The following is a 14,475-nucleotide window of genomic DNA, read 5'->3' on the forward strand; positions in this document are numbered from 1 at the left end:
ATGTGTTTCAATGGTAGAAAAAAAATTGTGTATCTGAAAACTGTAGGTAGTGGGGAGTACTTACAATTTTTTTAAAGGGATACTTTATAAAAAAAGGTTGAGAAACACTGTGTTAGAGGGTCTCACTGAATACAATTCATGTCATACAGGCTATGATCACAGTGTGTCTCCTAATCTTTCGGATTGGTTCCCGTGTCTCTTTCAGGCCATCCTTTTGATCCCCGCTGCCTCTTAAACAGTGCCGTAGGTAATGTGATGTGCTCCCTCACTTTTGGCAAACGCTTTGAGTACAACAATGAGAAATTCCTGAGGATGCTACACCTGATAGAGGAGGCTTTCAATATAGGAGCTGGAATCTTGCCTCAGGTAGCCCACAATTATCTGATTGTTAGTAGAAATGGAGCCTCTTGGTTGCCTGGGTGGGCTTGAGGGATATGAAGAGATCAGACCAGGGGTTCCAAACTTCACTGTACCACGAACCTCTTCTGACAACAACAATTGCTGTATGATCCCGGGAGGCCCCACGCCCAACGGGGAATGGGTGGGCAGAGCTAAAGCCCAACCTCTGTCACCCTGGGGGGCACAGAAGTTTAAGAGTTTTAGCCATCGGTAGTGGAGCTTGGACTTTGGCTTCAGGCCCAAGTTCCAAGTGCCTGCCCTGGCAACCCACGGTTTGTGAGCCACTGTTTTTAGACACAGGTGCAAGGGTGCTTGATGCAGGGATAATGAACCATTTTGGGTAAAACAGAAAACTCCTGAAATCCACCAAATACTGTCTAGCTAAGCTTTGTGTCTGGCTATTTCCCTCATATGCCTCTGCACTTTCTAGATTCAGTTGGGACAGGACATGGGACTGCTGAAATGCATCAGCTGTTCTCTCCATATTTCCTGGACAACGCATAAGGGTGGACCTTCTTCTAACGATGGCTCATTACTGGGCAATTTCTAGCCCATTTTTGATGAACTGGGGGTCTGGGATAATTTAGAGATGCTTTCTTATTTGTAAGTGTTTTTCTGAACAGACTATCAAAAACTTTATAAGAGAGAGAGGGAGAGAGAAAGAAACCGACTTTAATGTTGTTCAATTCAGGAATAGAACTTTGAGAATTTCTTCGGGGAAGGAACAATGAGTAGTCCTGTGGCACCTTAGAGACTAAGAAATATATTATATCATGAGCTTTTGTGGGCAAAACCCACTTTGGTTTTTAAAGTTACAGACTAACACGTCTACCCTGCTGAGATTTCAGGGAAGGAAGACATCCAAAACCTCCCACCACGAGTGACTTTACTCTCTGTGATTTTTGCAAGAATCTGGACAGTAGACTGCATCTTACTACCATCTTCTATATCACACACACATTCTTACACAAGCATTAAACATCCCATGAATACAAACAAGACAAGGGAATGGTGAGTGAGAAACTGACTTTCCTCCAGAAGACCAGCCCTTCTAGGGAATTCTGCCTTTACAGACCCTTGGCCATCACACTCTATAGAGAAGAAAAAAATAACAAATTGGGCTCTCCGTTAATCTCAATTAACTCAGTGATTAACACAAAACAAATTAACCATGATTGAAAAGGTAATCGTGGTTAATCCCAGTTTTGATTGCACTGTTAGTACTAACTGTTGTCACTTTTGTTTGCATATTCTATTCTTTCTCAACGGTCACTCTCCACGTTTCAGCATAGTCTCTCTCTGCAGTGTGCATCCCTGTTAAAAGCAAACCACTGCAGTATCCATGCAGCATCAATCAAGTGTGCTGTGATTCCAAGGTAACTGTGATTGTTCCGGGATCACCAGTCAAACCAACCACTGGTGCATTTTTCAGAAGCTCTAACCTTGTAGTCTTCGCATTGTGATACAGGCTCTGTGTTCATGATAAGAACATAAGATGAGGTCTCACCAGGGCCTTGTACAATGGTAACAACACTTCTCCATCTCTACTGGAAACACCTCAACTGATGCATTTGAGGATTGACTAAATTAACTTTTTTCACTGCTGCATCACATTGGCAGCTCACAGGCATTGACCAATACGCCTCGGACTTACTCTCCTTCTGTCACTGCCAACAGGTAGCACCCCATGACCTTTCACTTTGCATTAGGACTGTCAATTGAGGATTAATTCACAGCACGATTAATGCATTAATTTCACTTCACAGGCAGTGGGGGGCTGGAGCCCTGAGCCTTGGAGCTCCACAGGCAACGGGGGGAGGGGTCTGGAGCCCTGGAGGGGAGACTGAAAGTTGCAGTTCCATACCCTGATGAGGGCTGAAGTCGGAAACCTGAGAGGGGCTGAAGACCTGAGTCCTGGAGCTCCAGAGGCATTGTGGGAGAGCCCCAAGGAGGGCTGAGGCCCCAAGCCCCCCGGAGCTGAAAGTGGGGGATAACAAATTTTTCTAGTGGTCACACTTTTTTTAAAGTCCAAATGGAGTCACCATCACAAAGTATGTGAGAAATACTTTTGCTCCTAAGTTTCACATTACTTTGTTTTTGAGTGCAGTTATGTTAAAAAATTCTATATTTGTACATTGTACTTTCATGATGGAGAGATTGCATTATAGGGCCTGTAGAAGGTGAACTGAAATATTCTATCTTTTTTACCATGCAAATATTTGTAATAAAAATAATATAAAATGAGTACTTGCACTTGGTAATCTGTGTTGTAATTCTAATCAATAGACCTGAAAGTGTAGAAAACATCCAGCATTTTAAAATAAATGGCAATTAAAACTACAATTAATCATGATTGATTTGTTTTAATCTCGAGATTAATCACGATTAATTTTTTAAATTGCTTCACAGTCCTAATAGAAAATCAGCCTGAGCCCAGCCTATAAGAGTCAGCAACATTTATCCTGAGTAAGGACTGCAGCATTAGAGCCATGCAGAGGGGAGGCTGAGTACCAGCTGGGTAAGGTCACGTCTACACTGCACCTTTAGCTCAAAATAGGCTATGCAATATGAGCTACACAAATTGCATAGCTTATTTTGAATGTATTTCAAAATAGCTTATTTTGTAATTTGGCGCTGTTTACACAGCGCCAAATTTCAAAATAAAGCTCTATTCCGAAATGTCCCTTACTCCTCGTGGAACGAGGTTTACAGGGACGTCAGAATAGCACACCCATTGTTTTGAAAGATATTTTGAAATAATGGGTGTGCTGTCAAGACACGGAATAGCTATTTTGGGATACCAGAAGTATCCCGAAATAGCACTGCAGTGTAGACGTACCTTTATAGAATGGGTATGAATCGAGGAGGGTGGTTACTCCCAGAGGCGGGTTAGTTAGATAGTTATCTTTATATGCAGACAATGTTGGTCACAATGTGTTGCATGGTGGAGGGAGTAAGATAGAGAGCCCCAAAAAGTCTGCCCAGTGTGAAGTTGGGGAGCTGGCCTGTTGGGAACATTCCATCGCAGTTCCATCTCTTTCCACACTGAATATCTGAGAACTGCCCATCTGGTCTAATGCTTTTCTTCTCCTGTTTCTTCCACCTTAGATTCTGAACATGATGCCTTGGTTGATACGTATTCCTGGGCCTCATAACAACGTCTTCCAGCCCTATATTGAGAGCTTCAAAATACTAAGGGAGATTGTGAAGGAGCACAAGGAAACACGGGACCCAGCCTTTACCAGAGACTTCATTGATGCTTTTCTAGAGGAGACAGAAAAGGTTTGGATTTGTGAGCCTGTGACTCTGAGACTTGGATTCTGCAAGTCCTTTCACCCGAGTGCATGCAGCCGAAAGAGGAAGCCGAGATGAAAGTAATTTCTTTCTCAGGGCAGGGAGGGGTGGAGGTGTTGCGATATGACAGTATCTGTAAGAAATTTAGGTGTGGATTGGAATGTGGGGGGCTCATGGCAGGGGAGGATGTGGGGGCTGCAGGAGTCAGGGCAGGTGCATGGAGGTGTGGTGGGTGCAGAAGTCAGGGTTGGAGTGTGAGAAGAGGGGCTCAGGACAGAGGGTTGATGTGGGGGGAGTGCAGGAGCTAGGACTGGGGATTGTGAGGAGGGGTACCGGGTAGGAGGCTGGAGGTACAAGGGGTGGGGTTCAGGGCAGAGGGCTAGGGGTGTGAGGAGGAGCTCAGGGCAGGGGGCTGGCAGTGTAGGGGGGCTCAGGGCAGGGGCTAGGGTATGTGTGGATGGGGAGTGTGCAGGCAGGCAAGGATGCTCTTTAGGGAGGTGAGGGGCGCTGAAGCCTCCGTCTCCCTGCTCTGATTTGTACCAAGAAGCTGTTTGCTGTTCCCCTTCATCGCTCTCAGGGAGCAAGAGAAAAGCTCACAGCATGGGCCACTCACTGCTCTGCCCCCTGCCCTCCTCAGTTAGGAGGGAGAGAAATGCAGGCAGGCTGTGCGCTTTCCTTTCACTCCCTGACCGGAAGAGGAACAGCAAGCAGCGTCCCCGTGTGAATTTTGGGGGCGGGGAATTTTGCCCTCCCTAAATGGTGTCTTGGAGGGGCCTCAGGCTTGGGACAATCTTGCATCAATGGGGCAGGGAGGCCCCAGCTGGCTTATTTCACCTGCCTTCCTGCCTGCTGCTTAATGTGGCAGCCTGCTAGAAGCCCTGGAAACCCAGCTGGGAGCATGCCATGTCTCCTCCTGCAGCCAAGCGCACCAGCTTCCTTTTAGCCCTGAGAGCAAGACGATTGCTCTCCAGAGCAAGTAGGGGCAACATTAGAAGCAAGAGGAAGACCAAAGACAAGGTAGGCCCACTGGTCAGTGAGGAGGGAGAAACAGTTAACAGGAAACTTGGAAATGGCAGAGATGCTCAATGACTTCTTTGTTTCGGTCTTCACCGAGAAGTCTGAAGGAATGCCTAACATAGTGAATGCTAGTGGGAAGGGGGTAGGTTTAGAAGATAAAATAAAAAAAGAACAAGTTAAAAATCACCTAGAAAAGTTAGAGGCCTGCAAGTCACCAGGGCCTGATGAAATGCATCCTAGAATACTCAAGGAACTGATAGAGGAGGTATCTGAGCCTCTAGCTATCATCTTTGGAAAATCATGGGAGACAGGAGAGATTCCAGAAGACTGGAAAGGGGCAAATATAGTGCCCATTTATAAAAAGGGAAATAAGAACAACCCAGGAAACTACAGACCAATTAGTTTAACTTCTGTGCTAGGGAAGATAATGGAGCAGGTAATTAAGGAAATCATCTGTAAACACTTGGAAGGTGGCAAGGTGATAGGGAACAGCCAGCATGGATTAGTAAAGAACAAATCATGTCAAACCAATCTGATAGCTTTCTTTGATAGGATGACGAGTCTTGTGGATAAGGGAGAAGCAGTGGATGCAGTATACCTAGACTTTAGTAAGGCGTTTGATACAGTCTCGCATGATATTCTTATCAATAAACTAGGCAAATGCAACTTAGATGGGGCTACTATAAGGTGGGTGCATAACTGGCTGGATAACTGCACTCAGAGAGTAGTTATTAATGGTTCACAATCCTACTGGAAAGGCTTAACAAGTGGGGTTCTGCAGGGGTCTGTTTTGGGACCGGCTCTCTTCAATATCTTCATCAACAATTTAGATATTGGCATAGAAAGTACGCTTATTAAGTTTGCAGATACCACCAAGGTGGGAGGGGTTGCAACTAATCTGGAGGATAGGGTCATAATTCAAAATGATCTGGACAAATTGGAGAAATGGTCTGAGGTAAACAGAATGAAGTTTAATAAAGACAAATGCAAAGTGCTCCACTTAGGAAGGAACAATCAGTTTCACACGTACAGAATGGGAAGTAACTATCTAGGAAGGAGTATGGCAGAAAGTGATCTAGGGGTTATAGTGGACCACAAGCTGAATATGAGTCAGCAGTGTGATGCTGTTGCAAAAAAAGCAAACATGATTCTGGGATGCATTAACAGGTGTGTTGTGAGCAAGACGTGAGAAGTCATTCTTCCGCTCTACTCTGCGCTGGTTAGGCTTCAGTTGGAGTATTGTGTCCAGGTCTGGGCACCGCATTTCAAGAAGGATTTGGAGAAATTGAAGAGGGTTCAGAGAAGAGCAATAAGAATTATCAAAAGGCTAGAGAACATGACCTGTGAAGGAAGGCTGAAAGAATTGGGTTTGTTTAGTTTAGAAAAGAGAAGATTGAAGGGGGACATGATAGCCATTTTCAGGTATCTAAAAGGGTGTCATAAGGAGGAGGGAGAAAACTTGTTCATCTTGGCCTCTGAGGATAGAACAAGAAGCAATGGGCTTAAACTGCAGCAAGAGAGGTTTAGGTTGGACATTAGGAAAAAGTTCCTAACTGTCAGGGTGGTCAAACACTAGAATAAATTGCCCCGGGAGGTTGTGGAATCTCCATCTCTGGAGATATTTAAGAGTAGGTTAGATAAATGTCTGTCAGGGATGGTCTAGACATTATTTGGTCCTGCCATGAGGGCAGGGGACTGGACTCAATGACCTCTCGAGGTCCCTTCCAGTCCTAGTATTCTATGATTCTATGTGAACACACACATTTGGAAGCTAGGTGATTGGCTTTAGATCTTGAAATCCTTGTATACCTGCCCCCTTACACTCCAGGGCGCATGGAAAAGAAAGGTTGAGGATATCTAAGGAGACCTGGGCTGAAGTGCAACCTCAGCGTACAAATGGGGTGCTTAGTTATGTAACATGTCACTTTATCTTCCCCACCTATTAGTAATCCCTGTTACAATAGCACTTCACTCACAGTGGAGTGGTACATGTAGGAAAAATGCAGTGAGAGGTAATTATTCACACTGAGGTTGCCCCTAAGATCCAAGTTGGGACCAAGGCCCCATTATACTGAGTGCTGTATAAATACCTGAGCAGACACAGTCCTGCAGGCTCGAGAGTGCATTTTGCTTTATTCGGTGTGGTCCTTCACGTATTCGTTACTTGCCTATGTGTGGCAAAGCAGCCCCAGCAGTACTAGCAATACTAGTGAAGTTTTACAATCTCATCTGCCCTGGGGATGGAGGGGAGGAGTTTCCTGTCAACATGCACTCATCACCCACCTGCAGATACATGGAGGGAAGGCAAGCATGAAGCTGTGATGCTCAGTGCGGGGACCAAGTCTAGCAGTGGCGATGATGCCAAGTGAGCATCAGTGACACCATGAAAAGAGACAAAAGCCTACATCACTAATGATAGGACATGTACAGGCAGTCCCCGGGTTACGTACAAGATAGGGACTGTAGGTTTGTTCTTAAGTTGAATTTGTATGTAAGTTGGAACTGGTACGTATTGTAGGGGAAACTCTAGCCAAACATTTCTCCAGAGTTCAGTTTTATTCTCCCACACCTCACTTCCCTCAGTCCTTTATTCTCAAACTGAGGTGTCTGCTGAGAAAAGCCGCTCCGCGTCTCCCTGGTCTGCTGGGGAGAAGCAGCTAGTGCAGGGTTGCCTCTCCCCGTTTGTAAGTAGGGATCCGATGTAAGTCGGATCCATGTAACCTGGGGACTGCCTGTACTAATATCGAAGAGTTGCTAGTAGCCGTCTCCTGGCCAGGTCTCATGGCTTATAAACCCATTATTATTTTCTTTGACATCTCCGCTGCTTTTAGTACCACTGAACACACATTCTGTTCTGCCTTGCTCATCTAATTCTCCCACCGTTTTGTCTGTATCTTCTTTCATACCTCCTCCTACCTCTGAACCTCTCCTCCCCCCCCCCATATTCTGGTCCAGTAAGCCATTGCCGTCTCTTCATGCTAACCTCTTCTAAAGATTCACTACTTTCTTCTTGCCCACAAAAAGTAAGGTCAATGATTTTAAGCTATTACACTATCCTTATTATAATTTCCTTTGACCTTACCATTGTGTCCTGTCAATTCTGTATCTCTTGCTTAGATTGTAAAACCTTGAAAGGGTGGATCTGTCTTTATTTTATCTTGTTCAGTGCCAGCACGTTGTCAGCTCCTGCCAACAACGAATACCTGGAAATTGAATTAACCTAGAACAATGGAACCTTGAACAGTATTATTACAGTATCTAAAACCATGTATCTGCTATACCTACTACACTGAAATGGCTCCATAGTACAGTCTTTTAAAACCATTTTTGTGCTTCTGTGAAGTATAGAATTATGAGCATTGAAAGTAATGCAAAGATATTTCAAATTTAATTCCCTGAAGCCTTAATGACTCTACCTTTTGGTAGTGAATGAAATCCCAGCTTGTTTAGCTCTTCTAGGTCATGGAACAATCTTGTAGCTCATTCATATTTGGAATTCTAGTCCCTACTAGGAAGACTTTCAGTATTGTGAGCATGAATCCCTGATGCCCCATGCCTTGTAGAAACATGTGCACCAGTTCAAAGAGGGACCATGAAATGCTACTGTTCCATTCAGGCATCAGCCTCCCTTCTGCACAGGTGTTGGTGATTGCACAAGCTGTAGGACAGAGCTACTCAACAAGCGGCCTGTTTGTTTGTGGCCTATGGTGTGGTTTGGGTTTACGGTCTGTTTGTGGGATCCTTTGAATATGGCCTCCACTGGGAGTCAATATAATGGTCTTCTGTTGATAGGTATTTTAGTAGTTAAATTCCTGGATTGTCATTGCTCATTAAAAGTACTGTCATATGGGTAGAAATCGTGTCAATATTGCATTTTATTAATATCAGCAGAACCAACTTAAATGGGGTCTGCGTGTTGTGTAGTCTTGCCTTAATCTTTGTATTCATGCCTGTCAGTATGAAAGAAACTATTTGCATATATAGTTGCATATATATGCAACCACACTTAAGTTGCGGCCGTCAGCATGTGCTGTGAGTATCATTGTGGCCTCCAGGGCTTCCAAAGTTGAGTAGCCCTGGTGTAGGGCAACAAGGAATCAGACCCTTATGCCTGGAAAATGCACTATACATCCAAATCTTATACACAATGCTTCTAGTTATTAAGTCAAATTAAAAACAACAACAACCTTATGTTGTATTACAAGCCTATTTTTATTTCCTGCAGGCTAAAATGGACCCAGAGAGCAGTTTCAATGAGGACAACCTTATCTTTACTGTTTTTGATCTGTTTGGTGCTGCCACTGAAACAACCACTGTAACCCTGTGCTGGGCACTGCTGTACATGCTTCTGTATCCTGATGTGCAAAGTAAGTGATGCAGGTCAGAGGGGTCGGGGCTTCCTCTCGACCCTGCACTTCCCATTGACAAGTTTCCAGTATTTTTCTGTTTATAGATGTTTTCATCTTTTGGAAGGGGCCTCCTGGAGTACAATAGCATTTGTTATTGGACTGGACTACAGTAATTGAGGGAGGGATGTGTGTAATTCTGCACAGCTGTGCTTAGAGGGAAAGCAAAAACTCATGAGGATAGGGAAAGCACCTGTTAAAGATCTTACTCAGTAGATGCATAGAAAACCGCTGCTATGGTCACCACGGTTCCTGGTGGTAAGCGCACCTTCTGGCCCCAACAACTCCTTGCTAAGTTTTCTCTCAGGCTGTGTCCAGACTCAGGGGTTCTTTCGAAAAAAGTAGCCTTTTTTCGAAAGAACTTCCCCTGCGTCCAGACTCAAGCCGCGTTCTTTCGAAATTATTTCGAAAGAACGCGGCTTTTCTTTCGATGGCGGTAAACCTCAATTTATGAGGAAGAACGCCTTCTTTCGAAAGTTCCTCTTTCGAAAGAAGGCGTTCTTCAATGTAAAGAGGCCGTCTTCGAAAGAGAGCATCCAGACTCGCTGGGTGCTCTCTTTCGAAAAAGCGGATTTCTCTTTCGAAAGATCCGCCTGCAGTCTAGACGCGATCTTTCGAAAGAGGCTCTTTCGAAAGATGCTTTCGAAAGAGCCTCTTTCGAAAGAAGCCTGCAGTCTAGACATAGCCTCAGTGCTGGCTGCAAAAGCTCTAGCCAAGATTTCTGTAAGTGACTAGTGATTTGGGGCTCCTCAGATTGTGGGTGCTCCATTTGAGATCCCTTAAAAAGGCTGATTTTCAGAGGGTGGCTACAAAGCACTTTTTGGAAATCGGGCCCCTTTAAGCTATGTCAAAATGGACACTCTCACCCATAAGCACTAGTCACTTTTGAAAATGTCAGACCCTTTCACCTCTGCTCTCAATTAACATTTGCTTCTATTGCATAGCCAGGCTGCCACTCCTGAATACCAGTGTTTAGAGATTTGTGGGTGGGTGAGATTACACAATGCCTGCATTGTGCAGGGGGTCAGACTAGATGATCATAATGGTCTCTTCTGACCTTAAAGATCTATATTGATATCGATATCTCTGTGAAGTTAGATCAGACTTGTTGTGAGGCATCTGGGATCACTTATCAGATGACTCACAACAAGCCTGATCTAACTTCATAGAGATATAGATATATGAAAAGAAGCCTTTTCCCAGCTCTTTACGCAATTTCTTCTTGAAACAACTATTTCAAGGTTCCACTCAATTTAGTCCTAATACTGCGTAAGATTTAATTGAAAATGTTAAGCATACACCAAACACTAAGGACACATCTACACAGTAGGGCAAAAGTCGATTGTGCTGCGTTGAAATGCTTAATTCAGTTTTTGGCACTGTCTACACAGCAGGAAGCCGAAGGAAGAACACTCTTCATTTGACTTCCCTTACTCCTCATGAAATGAAGGTAACAGGAGCCAGAGTAAGAAGTCCTCCAGCTCAACGTTATTTTGAAATAACAACTTGCTGTGTAGACGCACTCTTTGTTATTTCGGAATATCAGTTATTCCAAAATAACGCTGCTGTGTAGACGTACCCTAAGTGACCCCACTATATAATTAAGATTGACCGCTGAAGAGAAGAAATTATACCAAAAACTAGCCCTGGGCCACTTTACAACTTTACAAGGGGGATTTAAAAAATGAACAAAACCATCAAAAAGACACTGAAGTCAGAAGTGAGGATGGGGCAGGGTTGTTCAAGTCCAAGGTTTCTGTGAAAAATAAAATGGAAATCCAGCCCAAGTGATGTCACTAGAAAGGAATGTAAAGAGGTAAAATATAACGTGGGCATTAGGAGAGGTAAGAGGAAATGTAAAGAATACATAACCAAAGATGATATTTCAGTATATCAGAAGCAGGATGACTGGGACAATTAGTTGGTCCACAGAACTACCAGGGAAGAAAGGGAATAACCAAGGAAGATAAGGACATTAATAAGAAATTAAATTATTGTTTTATATCAGTCATTATTACAACAGAGACCAACTGGGGAGATATCTACCCTTGCTCTATATTTTCAGGTAGTGAGCACAAGGCCAGAGATAGAATTACCAAAAGAAAAGGTCCTAGAATAAATGGATACATTTAAATGCCACCAAGACCAGGTGGCTTACCTCCAAGAGATTCAAAGGACTTTAAGAATTAAGTGGCTGAGCTGCTAACAAAATTATGCTGTCACAAGATCAAATACCGCACCAGAGGAATGGGAGGTAGTAAATATTGTAACTATGAAGGCTCTAAAGCTGGTCTGGAGAAATTCAGACCCATGAACCTTCCTTCAGTACCAGGCAAATTGGTTGATACAATAAACAGAGGTAGCCGCAAAACACCTCAAATAACTGACACACTTGTACCACTTCTCATTGGTGCAACAACAGGAAAACAAAATGGAGGGAGTCCAGATAGGATAATTTTGATGAACATAAAGAAGACAAAGTGATGGGAGAGGGGTTTGCTAGGGAGCTAAGGCTGGCCGAAGACAAAGTATTGTCCCTTCCTGCATAGCTCGTTTTATCACATTTTTTAACAACAAAACTTTCACACAATATCCTTGGTCTCCCTCACATTTGTTCTTTCCCCTTTTCCATTTCCTTCATGCTGTCATCTCTGTGACAGGTTGAACCCTCCTTTCAGGGGGCCACTTGATGTACTGTGTTCCCACTGAACCTACCTGTTCCACTAGCTTGGGCTCCCTCACCCTGTCCTGCTGGGCCTGCCTCTCAAGCTGTCCTATAGCACACACACACACAGGTAGGGATAGACCCAGCTGTAGAATCACACAGAGTCTGCAAACAGTTCTGTGTGGGAAAATTCAGGTCAGGGATTGCCCAGCACTCAAATACACACACCCTGTAGAGTGTAAACCCAACATTATATTGTCTTGCATTATACAGAGATCTAGATAATGTACGCTCATGAAATTTGACCCCTCCTTCAATGTGGAGAAAGATATGCACAGCTTTTTACCTTTCCTAGTTATGAATTGCACAAACTGGGTTTTAGTATAAACCGTAAACAAGTTTAACTACAAAAGGTAAATTTTAAGCAAATATATGGGATACCAAACAGAACAAAATAGATCTCTGAGCAAAATAAACAAACAGGCAACCACTTAATTCACTAAATAAACTGGTTACCAATAGTAATTTCTCCACTGAGCTGTTGTTTTAAGCAGGTTGGAGAGTTTCTGCAGCTTATAGTTCCAGGTATTTCTCTTCACAGGCTGGACGCCAGAATCAGGTTGGGACTTAGGTCTTTTCAGTCTTAGGTGTTTACAGCAGTCATTCTGGGCAGGGATTCAATGAAGAACTGGTGACCAGGATTACTCACTCTCTGGTCTTAAATAGGATTGACATAAATGGTGGGAATCTTTTGTTTCCCTGTTTGATCATCCCCCTTCCCCACACTTTCAGTGGAAAAAGTCCTGGCACTGTCCAAGGTGGAATTGCATACCTGATGACATTACCACATGACCTTGCAATGTTAAAGCAACCATAAGGCAATGCTCATTTTTAATGTCCACAAGTAGGGTTGCCAGGTGTCTGGTATTCACCCGGACAGTCCGGTGTTTTCGCCTCCTGCCCGGTACAAAAAATTCAGAGACTATTGGACACCTGAGATGTCTGGTATTTTCTGATTTTTTTCCCCGGACAGGAGGTGAAAATGCCGGACACCTGGCAACCCTACAAACGCTCAGCACCCAGCCTCCCCTACCACTCCCCTGAGCCCCCTCCTGGCTCCCAACACCCCTAGGCCCCTGGCCACAGCCCCCATGCTTACCTGGTTCCGCAAGGCTGCCGGCACAAAATGGCTGCCAACCAAGGGGAAGTAATGACTCCCCTGGGTCTTAGTGCTCAACCGCTCCCCTGTTCCTATCCCTGCCCTCACTCTTCAAGAAGACATGCTGTTTTATTTTATTTTTGCTTAAGTCTTGGAGTCCTTTTTTTTTCTTCTCAACAACCTTGGTCTCCCCGCCACCTTTTTTTTTTCCTTCAACAGAATTTTTTCCCCAGTGTGGTTGGTTTTTTTTTTTTTTTGCAGGGGGAGGGAGTTCAGTATTTTTGTTTCAACCATCTGGCAATCCTATCCACAGGAAGGACCACCAGGTTAATGAGAGATCAGCATCTTCAAAGCCCCAGTGTCTTCCCTTATGGCCCAGCCCAGGTGATTGTTTACTCACTTTAGACATTTTTTTGACATTGTGCACTTATTGTTGCCTCTCTTTCCCTTTCTTCTCCATCCCATCTGCCTTCCTCTTCTTTCCTAAGTTGTATTCCCTTCCTCCTTCCCTCAAGTGGTCAATCTCATGTCTTCCTGCAGCCCCCACCAAACCCCTCACGTCATCCTTCCTCAGCCACAGGAACTTTCCTCTCCCAAACCTCTCTCTCACCCCTCCTCCCTCCAAAGTTCATTGCCTGGCTCAGCTGCTTTCCACTTCCAACACTCCCCCACACACACCATAAACACCAATCAGAGCAAACCAAGTCACACACACTCCCCCCGCTCATGCAGTCTGGCTCTTGGCCTAATTACTCCATTCACACACATACCTCCATGCAGGCTGCTTTATTTCACTCCATAGACACCTACATAGCAGCTTAATTTGGTAAAGCTAATCACTCATAGGGGTGGATTTTTCATACCCCTGACCTATATTGTTACACTGAAATAGGGTATGTCTACACTACAAAGTTAGTTCAAACTAACGGATGTTAGTTCGAACTAACTTTCATAGGCGCTACACTAGCGCTCCGTTAGTTCGAATTTAATTCGAACTAGCGGAGCGCTTAGTTCGAACTAGGTAATCCTCATTTTACGAGGATTAAGCCTAGTTCGAACTAGCTAGTTCGAATTAAGGGGTGTGTAGCCCCTTAATTCGAACTAGTGGGAGGCTAGCCCTCCCCAGGTTTCCCTGGTGGCCACTCTGGCCAACACCAGGGAAACTCGTCTGCCACCCTCCCGGCCCCGGACTCCTTAAAGGGGCACGGGCTGGCTACGGTGCCCGTGCCAGGTGCAAGCCTGCCAGCACCCAGCCAGCAGACCCTGCACCTGGCATGGATAGAGCCACCCGCCCGATGCCCCCCAGCCCTCCCCCTCTTCCCGGGACCAGGCTGGCGGCTCCCGGGAGCTTGCCCGGGACCGCAAGAGGCGGGCACCCGCCTGGGCTAGTGCGGACATCGTGGACCTTGTCCATGATCTCCGCACTAAGCACAGGAAAGTGGCCGGCTTGGGCACGATAGCTGCCAGCCTGGCCACCCAGGAGCAGGTGTGCAAGAGAATCAAGGGGGTCCACTGAGACCCCCGACCCTGAGCCC

At 44.9% G+C, this 14,475-nt stretch overlaps 1 protein-coding gene across 2 annotated transcripts in view; it reads left to right on the plus strand.

The window, feature by feature from the left end:
• LOC102462423 (cytochrome P450 2D15-like) overlaps positions 1-14,475 on the plus strand; it is a 33,793-nt gene that overhangs the window by 12,094 nt on the left and 7,224 nt on the right. Inside the window, exons 4-7 of one of the 2 annotated variants that reach the window (XM_075935760.2) lie at positions 206-366; positions 3,508-3,681; positions 8,936-9,077; positions 13,202-13,324. In XM_075935760.2, coding sequence (XP_075791875.2) covers positions 206-366; positions 3,508-3,681; positions 8,936-9,077; positions 13,202-13,324 — 600 coding nt within the window. The remainder of the gene's footprint in view (positions 1-205; positions 367-3,507; positions 3,682-8,935; positions 9,078-13,201; positions 13,325-14,475) is intronic. The other variant, XM_006120510.5, reaches the window with a different exon arrangement.

Source organism: Pelodiscus sinensis, chromosome 1, assembly GCF_052426305.1.
Source record: "Pelodiscus sinensis isolate ZL-2025 chromosome 1, ASM5242630v1, whole genome shotgun sequence".
Lineage (NCBI taxonomy): Eukaryota > Metazoa > Chordata > Testudines > Trionychidae > Pelodiscus > Pelodiscus sinensis.